The sequence below is a fragment of the Haemaphysalis longicornis genome, unplaced genomic scaffold (assembly GCF_048455015.1).
Source record: "Haemaphysalis longicornis isolate Haplotype H1 unplaced genomic scaffold, Haemaphysalis longicornis Haplotype H1 scaffold_2, whole genome shotgun sequence".
NCBI lineage: Eukaryota > Metazoa > Arthropoda > Arachnida > Ixodida > Ixodidae > Haemaphysalis > Haemaphysalis longicornis.
This window is the reverse complement of record NW_027526295.1, coordinates 67,889,415-67,904,194: the sequence shown is the minus strand read 5'-3', so window position 1 is coordinate 67,904,194 and position 14,780 is coordinate 67,889,415. Positions and strand designations below refer to the sequence as shown.

Genomic DNA, 14,780 nt, shown 5'->3' with positions numbered 1-14,780 from the left:
CGCAGCCCACCGCCTTCTCTTCCATCTCTTCCATCGGGTTTGTAGTATCACGTGTACACCACGCAGTTATCAAGCCGCTATAACGCCGCTGAGTCGCCAACGCACGCCGCTGACGACGTAGTTTGAATGCGTTAAAGATATAAGGCGCGTCACTAACACTGATATCACCGTCGCGTCTGTGGCTTGGTCGGTAGAGCGTCGCGCTGCGGCCGCAAAGTCCTCGGATCGAAACCTGGCGCCGGATGCTGTTTCTTTTTTAAATATAGAGGAGCACTGCGGACGCCGCCGCCGCCGGCGGTGGATGGTTTGGGGTCGCTTATAAAGTGCATTCGCACTTAAAAGAACAGAGCTTGGAGGAATAGGCAGGTGGTGTCTTTACTCCTGTGCTATTGGACTACGGGCGCAGCTTGCCAAGGGCAATGTTTGCTCAAATACATTGGTGCCTGTCTCAAGGAGACATCGGTTGAGCTGCCATGGTTGCTGCCTTTCCACTGTTCCCGTATCGTTTCAAGGGATCTGAGAAGATGGGTTCAATGGGGTCTAAAATTACCGACGAGTTTAGTTACTAAATTTCAACGACTCAAGTGAAATTTATTAATTGTATTCTTCATGTTTTTGTAGCTGCCCTCTTGAAAAAATGGTGCAAAGCGACTGTCGTGGCTCTGCCAACCTCAGCTCATCTGCAAGTAGCCTGCTGCGAAGTCTTTAATCAGCTTAATTCTGCATTTTGTGAGGCTGCTGTTTAGGATATTAAAAGTTAATAAATTCTAGAATGCATGACTTTACCTAACTCAAGAGAACAAGCTAAAAAAACACAAGGAAAAGTACAAAGTACAAACGAGTGTGATGCTTAGCCAATGCGGCTGTGTTTTTTACAGGTGAAATACAAAAATTCCTTTCTGTGCGAGTACTTGACTGGTGCTAAAAATTTTCACGTACTAAAATGTGCAGCTTTCTGTTATGGCACACCTCATTACTAAGTCCAGATCTACCTTTAGTGTTTTAAACGACAACTTGTGCCGCTCTTTGAAAGCACGGTATTTTCCCTTTCAGGGCGTCGAGCGAACGCGCCGTTTCCTGCTTGAGTGGCTTTCCTTTCTGCACCGGTGAGTAGAACGCCTCTGGGCTCACTCTCAGTTGCGCCCATTTGGGTCACACAGCCCCAATTAGCTGGCAAAACGACTTGCATCAAGTGGACGAAGCAGAATCTCACCATGCAGCAATCCGCATTGGAATTGCCACGTGCCCCACTTTGCAACGTGGTGGAAACAGTGCAGCTAGAGACCAAACGCAAACAAAGAAAGGTGTCTTTCTTCTTTTGTGTCCTGTCTCTAGCTGCGCTGTTTTCACCATGTTTCATTGCCCCAACCAACAAGCCCACATTCAAGCATTGACATGCCCCACTTGCATTGCATGCGATAAAGAAAGAAAAGGAATGGATGATGATGATAATTTTTTTTATTAGGAAGGGGAGGACTGAAGGTCACTGGAGGGAAAAGAAAAGTCAAGTGCCTACGCTACTGCAACTAAAAACTAACTTTTCTTTCGGACAGACTCCGCACAACAGAGTGGATTTTCAGCAGACATCTCTTTCTATCTCTTCATGGACAGGAGCTCCCATCACACTGCACAAAGCAGTGTTAGCTTCGTTGCTACCTAGGGTCTTAGACAGTGTACTCGTCAAAATGTCAATTTGAGATGTCAATCTGTGCCACCTTGGTCACCTTCATGCCAGAAGATACATGGCGAGAATTTCAAACGGCCAAATACAGTTGCCGCATTGCAAATCATGTGGAAATTCTCTTGTAATATTAATTTCAGAACAGTAATCATTCGTTATAGCCCATGATAAGCAGATTTTACTTGATTAAATCTTGATGTTGAATGTGTCGGTTTCTATGGGGACTTCCCTGGGAATTTAGAAGTTGTTCATTAGTATATCTATTATTTTGCTATGGTCTGTAAAACAAGTTCATTTACCAAAGCGGGTGTTGCACAGATGGCACTGAAAGCCAAACTGCAAACAGACACCTCACTCAAAGTTTTGGGGGTCTTGTAATATTATACCCATGCCATACGTACACGAAAAATGACATTAAGTGCTCATTGCCTTAAGTTTTAATGCCATTAATTTGCTGCTACATGCAAAAACCTAATGCCATTTGCTCTAATGAGTTCCTCATAATTCATTTGCCTTCACGAATGCCCTAAATCTGCCTACTCTGGAATGCGATGAGCACCAAATGAAACCAACGTAACTCTCAGCACCAGACTGTTGACGTGGAAGTGTAGCTGAACTTTGAAATAAGACAATTTTTTGTGCACTCTTGGTGGCTCAGTTTGGAAGAAGGGGATATTCACTAAAACAACGGCAAAAGGCAAAACATCGTGTTACTCATTGTTCTGAATTTTTCGGATTTGGCTACCGCTGGCAGGCGACGGCAGCTGCTGAAGCCACTTTTAGAAACGGCTCACACCGTTCTTTAGAAAACACCTTCTCATAACGTTTTCTTTCACAAAAAACATTTTTAACCCTTGTAAGGCATTTTTCTCTACGTTAAAAACTTCTGAAATACGAGTTCATTTCTTTTTTTGGTCGTTATTACCATCATGCCTAACACATTTAATGCCTTTGCGTTTTTGCGTGTAGCACGGCCCGCCCAAATAACGTCATTTGGTATCTTAAGGCCTTAAATAATTAATGTCATTTTTCGTGTACGTGTGGCACGGGTATTAACTTTAGTAACTCACGCAGTTCCATTCCAGCCACAACTGATGACCTCAACCGCAAAAACGCAGGAACTAATGAAAAACATTCAAATTTCGTACCTTATTCACCTGTTGTGGGTAGGAGTGACATCATATAGGCCAGCACTCAAAACGTAGTTACCTTTGTTTTGAACAGCAAGTTAGCATTTCAAGTGATATGATCAAATGGAACCAGATGCCCCACCACAATCTGCCCACTCATATTTCTTGGTGGTGACTTAAGTCGATTGCCGCTAGTCACACAAACGAGGTTCCGCAACATCATGGAGCAATCGTTGGAAAGTGGCGGGGGGGGTCACCACTGCTTCACGTGTTTTTCTTAATATCTTCATTATCTGTTCAAAGTTTGTGATAAAATTGGCACCATTGTTATCGGGACAAAGCCGTCTGCCTAATGAAGCAAACGTGTACATTCATGGTCCATTTAAAGGAGCCATGAAGACAAAATACAAGTTGGGTTTATTAGAAAGACTGCTTAGTCTCGATAACAATGTTGCCAATATCATCACAATCTTTGAACAAATAACGGAGATATTAAAGAAAACGTGTGAAGCAGTCGTGACCCCCTAGCCAATTTCCCGCAGCTTTTCTATGACGTCACGGAACCTTGTTCGTGCGATTGGCAACCGCCTAACTCACCTGTCGCGACGAGACATGACTGGACATCTGTGATGGGGCCTCTAGTTCCATTTGACCGCATCACTTGAATGCTAACGTGCAGTTAACGCACTGAAAATTATGTTTTATTGTTGGCCCGTATGACGTCATTCTTGCTCATAACACGTCACTGTGGCGCAAAATTTGAAAGTTTTTAAATACGTCTTGCTTTTTTTTTCGTTAAAAAACATCTTTTGTGGCTGTAATGGAGCTGAGTGAGATACTGAATCCTAGTTCTTTCAAATTAAACGAAGTTGTATTTTCTCTTCATGGCTCCTTTAACTCGTTGAGAGCTGTTGCCACGTGTGGCCTTTATGGGTGGTGAGCAGTGCGGCCAGTGCGGCCAGTGCCACCCACATAACCTCAACTTGCCACGGTCACAGGTACATCCCGGTCGGCCTGCTGGAGGTTCTTCCGCAAAAGATCAACGAACGGCCCCCTCCGTACCGGGGACGCGACGACCTGGAGACCCTCTTTGCCAGCCCCTCGTGTGCAGACTGGATCAAGATCAGGTGGGATCTCGAAAGGGACGCTTTCATTGAAATGTTGCTTTCATTGAAAGTGCCTGCATTTAGATGGGGTGTTGTTGTGCGGCTGCAAGGGAAAGATATACAGCTTTCATTGAAACTTCGCAGTTGCAGAAACATTTATCCTGGTCCTGTGTTCGAATCCTGGACGAGAAATTTTTCCTCAACTGCGAAGTTTCTAAGAAAGCTGTTACCCAGTTTCCTTGCATTCTAGGTGGTTGTCAAATTTTCCCCTTTTCAGAAACTCGCTACAGCTCGAGGATTTCCCAGATACTGGTCAATTAATTCCTTTTAACGTCGGTTTATTTTAAAAAGACGCTTTACCGTTCAATTGCTTAAAGGCCAGCTGCACTGAAAATTTTGACCCCTTGAAAACCCTGTTACCGTATAGCCTGCTTTTTTTTTTCGGTGAATCTTCTTCTGTTTAAAACAACTTCTGTTTAAAAATCGGTGATTTTAAAACAGAAGTTGTGAAAAGCACGGCCATTGCTAAGCTTATCGTGAGTGAGCTGGTGAGCGGGCAGCCGGCTGGCCGGAGCAAATCTTCTCGCAAACCACTTTGCACACATAAAAGCTATTGATCAAGCACACCTGGCTAAGCTCGACCGGTTTTTTTGGCTGACCAAAGGTCTGAACACCCGGCTAGCCGGGATTTTACCGGAACGCTTCTACTTGATTGGCAAGGCATATGATAGGGCTACCAGTTATGTCCCAGTTGCTTTCGTGGTTCATACTGTACGGTAAAAACAAATTTGGCTGAAGTGAAATTTCACTGCAACTGGGCCTTTGAATCTTGGGCTTAAGGGGGCACATGGGCCTTTGATCAAAAACTTTATTTTTACAGTTATTATGATAAAAATTGGGGGGCACATGTAGTTTCTCATTCTGATTGTAGATATGAAATTTGTTTTTGAGTAAAATGACTATATTCAAATTTATTTGAATTTTTATATTCAATTGTTTGTCAGCCTTTGTAAAAAAACTGCTGGAGGGATGCAGCTAAACAGGGAACCAGAGAACTGTGCACAAATCAAAGAGTGCAATAAGACTAACATTATCGTTCTATCTGGTCTGTAGCAGAAGTTACGACCATTTGAAGTTTGGGCCTGGAAGGCAAAACCGGTTTTTCTGGTTGCCACCTTTCAAGCCCAAACTTCAAATGGTCATAACTTCTGCTACAGACCAGATAGAATAATAATGTTAGTCTTATTGCACTCTTTGATTTGTGCACAGTTCACTGGTTCCCTGTTTAGCTGCATCCCTACAGCAGTTTTTTTACAAAGGCTGTAAAAAAATTTAATCTGAAAATCCAAATAAATTTGAATATAATCATTTTACTCAGAAACAAATTTGCCCTCTACAATCAGAATGAGAAACTACATGTGCCCCCCAATTTTCATCATCATAACTGCAAAAATAAACTTTTTTGGTCTAAGACCAGTGAGCCCCCTTAAAGGAGCACTGACACGAAAATTTTATGTTACACTTTTATTGCTTTTATCGATGCTTAATGGTCTGGCGAACCTGAAACAGCCCTTCAAATACTTCAGCGTGCGATAGTTAATTACAATGAACGGCCTGAAAATCGTTTGTTTCAAATTCCCGCGCTTTCATCCCGAGGGGCACACATGACAGAATCCCGGCCTGACCTCACCGCTTTGTGCGGACGTCACCGGCGCCCGCTTGAGAGGGTGTTGCGCCCGCTCGCCACTCGTGGGGCCGCGCGCGTGAAGTGACGTCACGAGTTTTTGACGAGCGCTGTCGCGTCACTTCTTTTGGCTTCACGGGGTGATGTCACGCTGATGTCCATTTGCTGAGTGCCGCTCCGCGCGCTGCTCCATCGGCGCGATAAATGAGATCCAGTTGAACTATGTTCTTCGCGTCGCAGGCCGCTCATATTTCAGCCAGGGTATTCTGTTGAGTGAAGGAAGCGAACTGTGCAATAATATTAACGCCAAAAATTGGTGTCAGTGCTCCTTTAAGTCTTGGCATTACATCCTAGGTGTTTCATTTGAGAGGGGCTCATTTTGACACACCAAGGGGCTCATTGCTGCCCAAGACTGATCAAAGCAAGGAACGTTGTTGACTTCTCGTGTTGACGCCGTGCTTGTTCTCCGCAGTGAAATGCTCCTGGGACCCCTTCCGGAAGGTTTCAGCTTCCTGCCCAAGCACAAAGCCAACGCCTATGCCGTCTAGTGAAGACAGAAAACATCTGGTCGCATCTTTGGGGCTGCCTCACATCACGCGACTCAAGAAAACGTCATCTTGCACACCACATTGTTCTATGAAATAAAAAAATTGGCGCATAACTGCTCACTTTGTCAAAAGATGACTCTTCTGCTGCCCCTGCCGTGTAAATACCTCTCTTCCCCTCCGTCGCCCACCTGTCACACTCCTCCCACGATGAAAATGGTGGAGGTGGTGGACGTTTGCTCAAGTCAATTCAATTTTCCCACATTTTGCTGCTCATGCACTATATATAGGAACCTTTCTTTACACATCTTAAACACAGGTGCAGAAAAGACGTTGGCCAAGAAAAGAAAAAGGACGACGCGCTTGCTCCTTTTCTTTTTTTCTCTTTTTCTGGTCAATCTTTTTCGCGCGTTTTCAAGATGAATCAACACCAATTCGCCCAACTTTCCATCCTGTTAAACTTTCTTTACTGTTGGACTTGCAATGCCCCCACAAGGTCTGGGCTAAGGCTTGAGCTCTTTTTGTATTTCTGGTTCAAAATCTTTTTCGACGCACTTCTTTTAAATTTCCTATCGTAAATATCAAGTTGATTACTATTTTCAAATAAAACAACACTGCCTAGTACAAGTTACACGTTGAATTGAACAATGTTGATAAGAAAGAAGTGTGGAACCAGAATTAGTGGTTTGAAAAGGTTTGCCTGTATAAACTTCATCTCAGAATACTTTATCTTTTGGCCGGGCGGCTGAATCGGACAGACAGCCAGACCAAGATTTTTGTGTTTAAGTATCTTTAAAAAGGAAAAGGCTTGCCTTGTCAAATGTCCCAAGAGAGTGTTTGACGACGGAGCTTTGCTTCGCTGCATTGTTCGAGGGTTTTGTGGACGCAGTCCAGCGAGAGTACAGTTGTCAGCAGGGGATAATTACAGCGTAAAAGGGTTCACTTGCATTGCTTTGTTTTGGCAAAGGGGTCACGCAGACAAAATACAAATTTGTGTTTGAAAGATTTCGCATTTTATAGTGCCCCCCACACTTTCCCGGCAACAAGTGACGCTTTATTCGCTGAGAAAGTAATCAATGCAAGTTAAAATTTTGACTCTCCCGCCAAATTGCGTGTTTCATGACATCTGCCGCGACGTCACATGAATGGGTCTTCAAGCAAATTTCTAGTGCGCTGTTGAGTCTGCAGCGGGCTGTGAAGCCTTGCTTACCGTCAGTCCTCCTAGATGGCACCACCATACTGCCCCACACCGCTGTCCACCTTTGCTTTGTTTTTCACCCAATATTCATCTGGTTTGTTTTTCTTATGGTAGGTAGTAATCGTTTCGTAAAACATGGTGTTCGCTCGACAAACAGGGTCATTTAAGACAATGTCGCTTACGCCAGTCGGCCAGTGTTGTCCGAGACAACCCAAAAGCACAGGACTGCTGTGCAGCTATAACAAGTATAGTGCACGCAGTACCAACACCAGTACTCGCTGGTGCTCTTATGTTTACTTTCGCAACTTCCATTGTTTCACTCCACCATTCTTACTGCCACAAAATGAAAATGCATTACATTTAAGCGAAAATAGCTTGTTCTGCAACCTTACAAGCCCTGCCTAACTTGCGTTTGCTCTTGCTGGCCTCAGCCAATCGCACAGCTGTACACGTCATATGTTCATATGTGCGAGTGCGGGAAACAAGCTAGCGAGTTGCATGGCTGTTCCCTTTTTTTTTTCCCTGCTTATATGGCTTATTTGAGCGAAGTTTACATTAAGTAGTGTCAGCGATTTTATTAGACAACTTTTCGAATGAAACAAACTGTTTTGTCTGCATGGCCCCTCTAATGTTAATGGTGCCTTAATTGTTTTAACCATCACCGCTCTCAATGAAATGGGACGCTGTTTTTTTCTCATGTCTTGATTTCAGCCACGTGTGGTGCCGTTCACAACAGCTGTCCAGAACATGTGCACCTTAGCTAGTGCTTCAGCAACACAAGTGACAAAACCTTTGTGGCCTTCCCTTAAATATTCAAGCATCTTTGGCCACTTATGCAGTGCCTCTGTTGAGCGAGGCAGGCATAGCGCATCCGGCGTTTGCAACCCAATTCCACCATCATCAAACCTTGCATCAAGAGCAAGAAGAGGCAGCAGGTCTGTCATTGATATTCAACCAACAAACCAAGCACAAAATTCCTAAGTGTGGAGGCAACATCAGAGCCTGCACGACCTCCTGGCAAAGAAAGAACAGTGCAAAACCTTCCGGGCACAGCACATTTTTATTCACTGCCACAAGGATTGCACACGGCGGCGGCGGCGGCGGCAAGGTCCGTCCTGTCCAGCAGAGGAGCAGCCTACATCAAGTTTCTGTACTCTACAACACGCACACATTGACTCGTCTAGCTGCGCAAAACAGCACCGCTAAGAGGGACATCGAAAGCGGCGCACACCTACGCACCAGACCCCGAAAGGCCCCGTTACTCAAAAGCGAAAGGGGAACCTAGGGGGACGAAGGCATTCTGCAGAGTTCTGCGACGGGGAGAGTGATTGTCATCGCATTTTGAAACCTAGCAAGGCCGCCAGTCTGGACGCAAGCAAGCCACACAGAGAACAAAACGAGTGACCTTTAAGTATGCCGTCCCATGTGTTAGGCCTAAGGCGGCCGTCCCATCGCACGACTTCACTTGTCGAGGGTGCCACACAGCTTATTTTCAACTTCCCTGAAACCTTGCTCGTTGGAACGAAAGCCACGGAGGCTTCAGCCTCTCGCGAGAAAAAATGCACCGCCGCTCCGCCGCACACGTTGAAACATCACAGCGACACGATACTTTCTTACAAAAAATAACCTCTTTGTAAAGGGACCACAAAAGTATATTAACAACGGTAAAAAAAAGAAAAGCTTCTGCACAAAAAAACATGCAACAATGAGTTCTCACCCAGGCCTTGAAAGAGCTGATAACAATGTTCATGCAACAATGACGATCGCGAGTGGAATTTTGTGATACCTGGAATGTTGACACGGTACACGACCAATGCAGGAGCGGCAGCAACATCTTGGAGAGAAGCACCTCGGGCAATTCAACTTTCACCAGCTGCCCTGACCACAGCATCCCTTATTTTTGTTTATTTTATTTTTTTCTTCCAGTTCACAATCCACGACTTAAAAATGCATCGACCTTTCGGCACCCACGAATAGCACACAACAACAGCTGCCGCTGCCAGCTTGCATATATCACAAGAAAAACCACTGGGACAGTTGCAGCCAAATACTGCTGCAATAATTTTTCTTTTTACATAAATGGCAAGATGATTTAACCGGGAGAAACGACCAAAATAAAAAAAAAGGGTTACGAGGAAGAGAGAATGACACCAATTGACGTACGCCGCAAACGTGAAATACTGCAAAGCACCCTCTTACGATCCCCGAACGATGAGACACTCGAGAATGTCGTTGCGAGAGACGTGTTTAGGGGTAGCTGCAAGGGTCTTCCAAGGAACTGGGTGGATCACCGCCAACGGGAGGTGTGGGGGTGGCAGAGCCGGGGTTTGGTGGGGGTGGGGGGCAATAAATAGGCCTCTCAGTTGTTGTCGTAGCCTTCCGTCTCTGGCAGCACGTAGGAGATGTCGTCCCAAGGGTGGCGGTACAAGCCCTGCTTGAGCCTCTTCTGGTCCAGGTAGTGGCCTGCACGCATCACGCGACCACACTCAAAGTTAACGACTGCTCGTTCGTAATTATACGGGAAGCTTCGCCAAAGTCCGCCAAAGTCCGCCAAAGCGCCGGACCCGTGACGTCAGTGCACGCGCGTTTTGAAAGGGGTTTGCTATGAATGCGTGATATCGTCTGCCTTGTCTCACACAGTTTGTTTGTCGTCACTGGAGTCGTTAAAATTAAGTCCAAAAAATTGCGAGAACGGCTCACGCCATGTTCAAAATATTCCCAGTAACGCCCTACTTGCGCCGCACGGAGAAACATCCGGCTACGGTGATAAGGCACAGCGGCAACTTCCGGTGCCGTTCTTAACTTGTCACCGAGTATAGCGAGAACTGCATTCTGTATAGCGAAGAAAAACTCGGGCACTCTTTCTGCAAGACGGGTGTTTGGTTGGTGTTTTAGTCACTCATCGGTTCACTCCACTCCTCAACGCCTTATTTGGGAGTGAAAGAAGATTTTATTAAAGGGGCCCCGAAACGGTTAAAGGGGCCCCGAAACAAGTTTTACTGCAAATATGGCTCTTTTTATTAAGGATGTGCAAATATTCTATATCAAATAATGAATCCTCAAATAAGTCTACATGAACTCACTAGAAATCACTGTTTCTAGTGAATCACTGTTGTGATTCACTAGAAATTAAAAATTGGCAGATTTATAGTCTCAGACTTTTTGACTCCTCGCCGCAGATTCACGAGGCTAAACTGCCAGATCCAGGCAAACCTGACTAGCACTACAGGCATCTTCATAAAAACTTCTACATGTGGGCAGGGCTTCTCTTTACCTCAAGGGTACGCGTGATACTCGAGTGACTGCCCCGCATGAACCAGCATGACCCTGTCGTAGGCATTTATCTGCAATCAAAGGCAGCGCCATATTTAATTTCTTGGGAGTGCTTCACTCGTTAAAACCAGCAAAGGGGGAGAGGAAAGGTGGCAAGGGGGGAAGCTTTTTACAAATTCCCGCTTGGGTGGAGATTTGATTGATTGTGGGGTTTAACGCGCCGACGCAACGCAGGCGATGAGGCGCGCCGTAGTGGAGGGCTCCGGATTAATTTTGACCACCTGGGGATCTTTATCGTGCGCCGTTGGGTGGAGATTTCTGGGACATCTTCAGCTGTGGGTCTGTGGACAGGGTTTGCGCAGGAAATTAAAATATACAGTCGAACCCCGCAATAACGAAAACGAAACCGCCGGGCAAAGCCAAAAAAATTTGCTTTTGCAGGAATTTCGTTGATGCGAGAAAGAAACAAACAAAGGAAAAATTGCCTGCACTTTTGGTTTTAAATTGTAATTTCTTATTTCAGGTGTTTACCGCCTGAATGTCCACCTCACGGCCTGCCGAAACTGCCCAAGGGTGATTGGGCCCCTTAGAGCTGTTCCCAGCATTTTTCACGATTAACTGGTGCTTCTTTTTCCGATTACCAAATGCTTACCATCACCAGCCTATCTATGCCCACTGCAGGGCAAAGGCCTCTCCCTCTCCAATTACCCCGGTCCTGTGCAACCTGCGACCAATTCATCCCCGCAAACTTCTTGATCTCATTGGCCCATCTAACCTTCTGCTGCCCCCTGCCACACTTGCCTTCTCTAGGGATCCACTCTGTTACCCTTAATGATCAGCGGTTATCTTTCCTTCGCATTACATGGCCTGCCCACGTCCATTCCTTCTTAATTGCTATGCATATGTCCTTAACACGCGTTTGTTCCCTGACCCACTCCGTTCTCTCCTTGTCCCTTAATGTTACACCTATCATCATCCGCTCCATTGCCCGCTGAGTCGTTCTCAATTTAGGTTGAACCCTCTTAGTGAGCCTCCAAGTTTCTGCCCCGTAGGGGAGTGCCGTAGGTGAAATGCTTATCGATGCAAAATAAATTGGAATTGGAGTTGGGGCAAATTCTTGCGGGGGTGGGGGGCGGGACGCACCGATAAAGCCGATGGTGCGGCCGAGGACGAAGAGGCCGTTGAGGGCACCCATCTCGATGTACTCCTGGGCCTCCTCGGGCGTGAAGCAGCCGCTGCTGCGCAGGAGGTCCACCACGGCCACCCCGATCAGGCCATCCACGTTCAGGATCAGGTTCGGCTTCTTGCTCGTGGTGATCTTCTCCACCTCCAGCGCATAGTCCAGCACGGGCGTCGCCGGAAAATGCCGCTTCACATACTCCTTCAGGATCTTCACCCGCATGTCCGGGTTGTTGATCTGCACGTGATGCGCGCACCCGGGCCCTTAGTAAATGCAAAACCGCCAAATGGCCCACTGAGCAGCAAAACAGCCAATGCCTGCAGCACTGAAACGGCTCCCAAACCATGCATAGGTCATTCTATGGTGGCCATAGAAGACAGTACATTGCACACATCCTTCAGCAAAACTCAAAAACATTGCTCACAGTACAAAACTCAAAGATGCTCTCAGGGGCAGACAAACAGACATTAACAATGCATTGCCTGCAGTGCTTTGACAACCAATGAAGACTGAAGCTCCAGCAACAAGGCTACATAAGTGCAAGGCTAGTGTGGCCTAGTGCGACTAGTGTGACTGCACTCGCTAAGACATGACTGTACCCTTGCAATGGAAGCATAACCTAGAGACCTCGGTCGATTGGGGTTTAATGCGCCAATGCCTCACAGGCGATGAGGCGCGGCGTAGTGGAGGGCTCCGGATTAATTTTAACCACCTGGGGATCTCGAACGCACACAACCCAGAGACCTCCACCTCGACGTGTTCCCAAGCATCAGGGGGGTTAGAACGGACACGCACCGACTTGACCCTGTGCCCGATGCCCATGATGAGCACGCCCTTCTTGCGCATGCTGTTGACGAACTCCATGGGGATCTGGCGGGTGTCGTAGGCCTCGCTGAACTGGCGGGCGGCGGCGTCCAGGGCTCCGCCGAAGCGGTCGCCGATGGTGAGCAGGCCCGAGACGAGGGAGGAGATGAGGTCCTTGCCCGCGCGGGCGCACACGATGGTGTTGTGGGCGCCCGAGACGGCCGGCCCGTGGTCGGCCGTCACCATGAGCACCATCTCGAGGAACTTGCAGGCGTACTGGGGCAGCCGGCGCTGGAACCACAGCAGGCTCAGCACGCCCCCGATGCCCAGCTCCTTCTCGATCACCGTCGTGATCGGGATGCCCGCGTACAGCAGCTCCTGGCCCCGCTCATCGCAGATGCTCGTCATGAACGATGCCGGCTTGCGGATCAGGCCCAGCTCCTGTTAAGAGAGGGGCGGGGGCCACTCCCACCGGTCAGGCACACTTCCCGAATGCATCGCGCAGCTAAACATGGCCAAACCAGACACAGGGTGCAGCAATGCTATAGAGAACGCAGGAAAAAACTGCTTTCGCATTCAGCGGCTCATTTACGTGACAAAACGGTTTATTTACAGGCAACGGATGGGATGGAGCAATAACCATGCATCGGTGCATCAGTGGAACAGCAGTGCATTCAGAGTCAGCCAGAGCGAATGCAACCTTGTCGTCCTCTTCTGCTCAGTTGAGCCAATATGGCAGACAGTCGAAATGCAGCTGGTTTACCGGTGAGTGCGTAACAATAGTGTTTTAGGGCCTATTTTGAAAGAGTGGTTACAGCACCTGTTTGGCTATTTTGGAATGACTAAAAATTCAGCGTTAATCTACGAGGGCCAGGTTCCGCAGCATTGGTCTGGAAACCGGTGGCACCCTCTACTGCACCGGGACAAAACAGAACATGCAGCTGTCCTTAATAAGCAGGTGGTGTTTTTTCTTAATGACGAAAATGACAACGCACACTCGTGGCCTCACGTTACACACTTGTGTGACCCCAGCAAGTTGACGGGCACTGATTACGACAGCACAAGACGGGGGCAGGAGGCCCTCAAAAAGCCATTGGGGAGAACACTCACCCTGGCCCAGTTGTAGTCCATGGGCACCGTGGGGGGCGGGACTTCGGGCATGGGCACAATCACTCCAGCACCCACCAGGCCGTCGTATACACTCCTGCAAAGCCACATAAGCACATAGAGAGATTGAGAAACAAGGCGAAAGGGAAAGTAAAAAGTAATTTGCAAAAGGTTCTCATAAGAACAGCAGAATGTTGCTCTCTTAAAACAAACTCCTGGGCATCATGTGTAAGTAGCGGCTATGTTTACACAATTTGCCACATAATAGAGCTTTGTTAGCTGTTCATATTGTGCAAACAGTGCACAATGTGTGTCAGGATGACACTTAGAAAAAGGGGAAACAGAATGTCTGCTGAATGACAGAAATGTTAATTCACAGGAAGAACATGCAATATAAACACAGAAATTACTTTTCATACAAAGCACATTCATTTGCACATACTGGCAAGCAAACACATGATAAAACACAAGTTGCACATGTGCGGATATACTCATGCGGCACTGACGGGAAAGTCAACCTCTGCTGTTCGCACAATATGAACCAATACTAGCTTGTCCAATCGACAGCCCTGTTTCCTGCTAGCCGTTAATTTGAACATTAAACACCTGAATGGTGAATTCATGATTCAATCATTATTTCAAGTTAAGCTTGGCAGTATACTACTGGGAAAGCAACTAGTTTCAAGGGTGCACGTGAAATTTTTCTGGCTTCTCTTAATCAAGTGTAGCATGAGGCATCTCGAACTGCTTACTCAATTTTAGGAAATTCCCTCAGTAAAATTATTTCCACTTTACTTCACTATGCAAAAAGGAACACATCTCTTCATTTCATTGTGGCCTCGATGCGTCAAACCATGTGGGGAGGAACTGCTCACACTTATGTTGCTACGGGCCTGTTCCAAGCAAGCTTCGTGCATCTGGCTTTGTCAAATGACTTGTGCCTCGCAGCAAAGTCAACTTTTATTCACACCACCACTGTCTAAATGGACCATTAAGACAAAATACAAGTTTGTTTTATTCAGAAGATTTATTGTTTCATAGCATTTTCAGCGCTTGCTCAGCAGACAACGAT

General features: G+C 46.7%; 2 protein-coding genes across 3 annotated transcripts in view; one reads left to right on the top strand and one right to left on the bottom strand.

Annotated features, from left to right (window-relative positions):
• Positions 1-6,260, top strand: part of Dus3 (Dihydrouridine synthase 3) — a 67,414-nt gene extending 61,154 nt beyond the window's left edge. The window contains exons 12-14 of the mRNA XM_077697969.1: positions 1,054-1,106; positions 3,810-3,938; positions 6,074-6,260. Of these exons, the coding sequence (XP_077554095.1) occupies positions 1,054-1,106; positions 3,810-3,938; positions 6,074-6,149 (258 nt within the window). The 3' untranslated portion in view covers positions 6,150-6,260. The remainder of the gene's footprint in view (positions 1-1,053; positions 1,107-3,809; positions 3,939-6,073) is intronic.
• A 2,820-nt stretch (positions 6,261-9,080) lies between these two features.
• Atpcl (ATP-citrate synthase) overlaps positions 9,081-14,780 on the bottom strand; it is a 49,561-nt gene continuing 43,861 nt past the window's right edge. For both annotated transcript variants that reach the window (XM_077697966.1, XM_077697968.1), the window contains exons 17-20: positions 13,712-13,805; positions 12,593-13,042; positions 11,761-12,034; positions 9,081-9,807 (exon numbers count right to left, since the gene is read on the bottom strand). In XM_077697966.1, the coding sequence (XP_077554092.1) occupies positions 9,704-9,807; positions 11,761-12,034; positions 12,593-13,042; positions 13,712-13,805 (922 nt within the window). In that variant the 3' untranslated portion in view covers positions 9,081-9,703. The remainder of the gene's footprint in view (positions 9,808-11,760; positions 12,035-12,592; positions 13,043-13,711; positions 13,806-14,780) is intronic.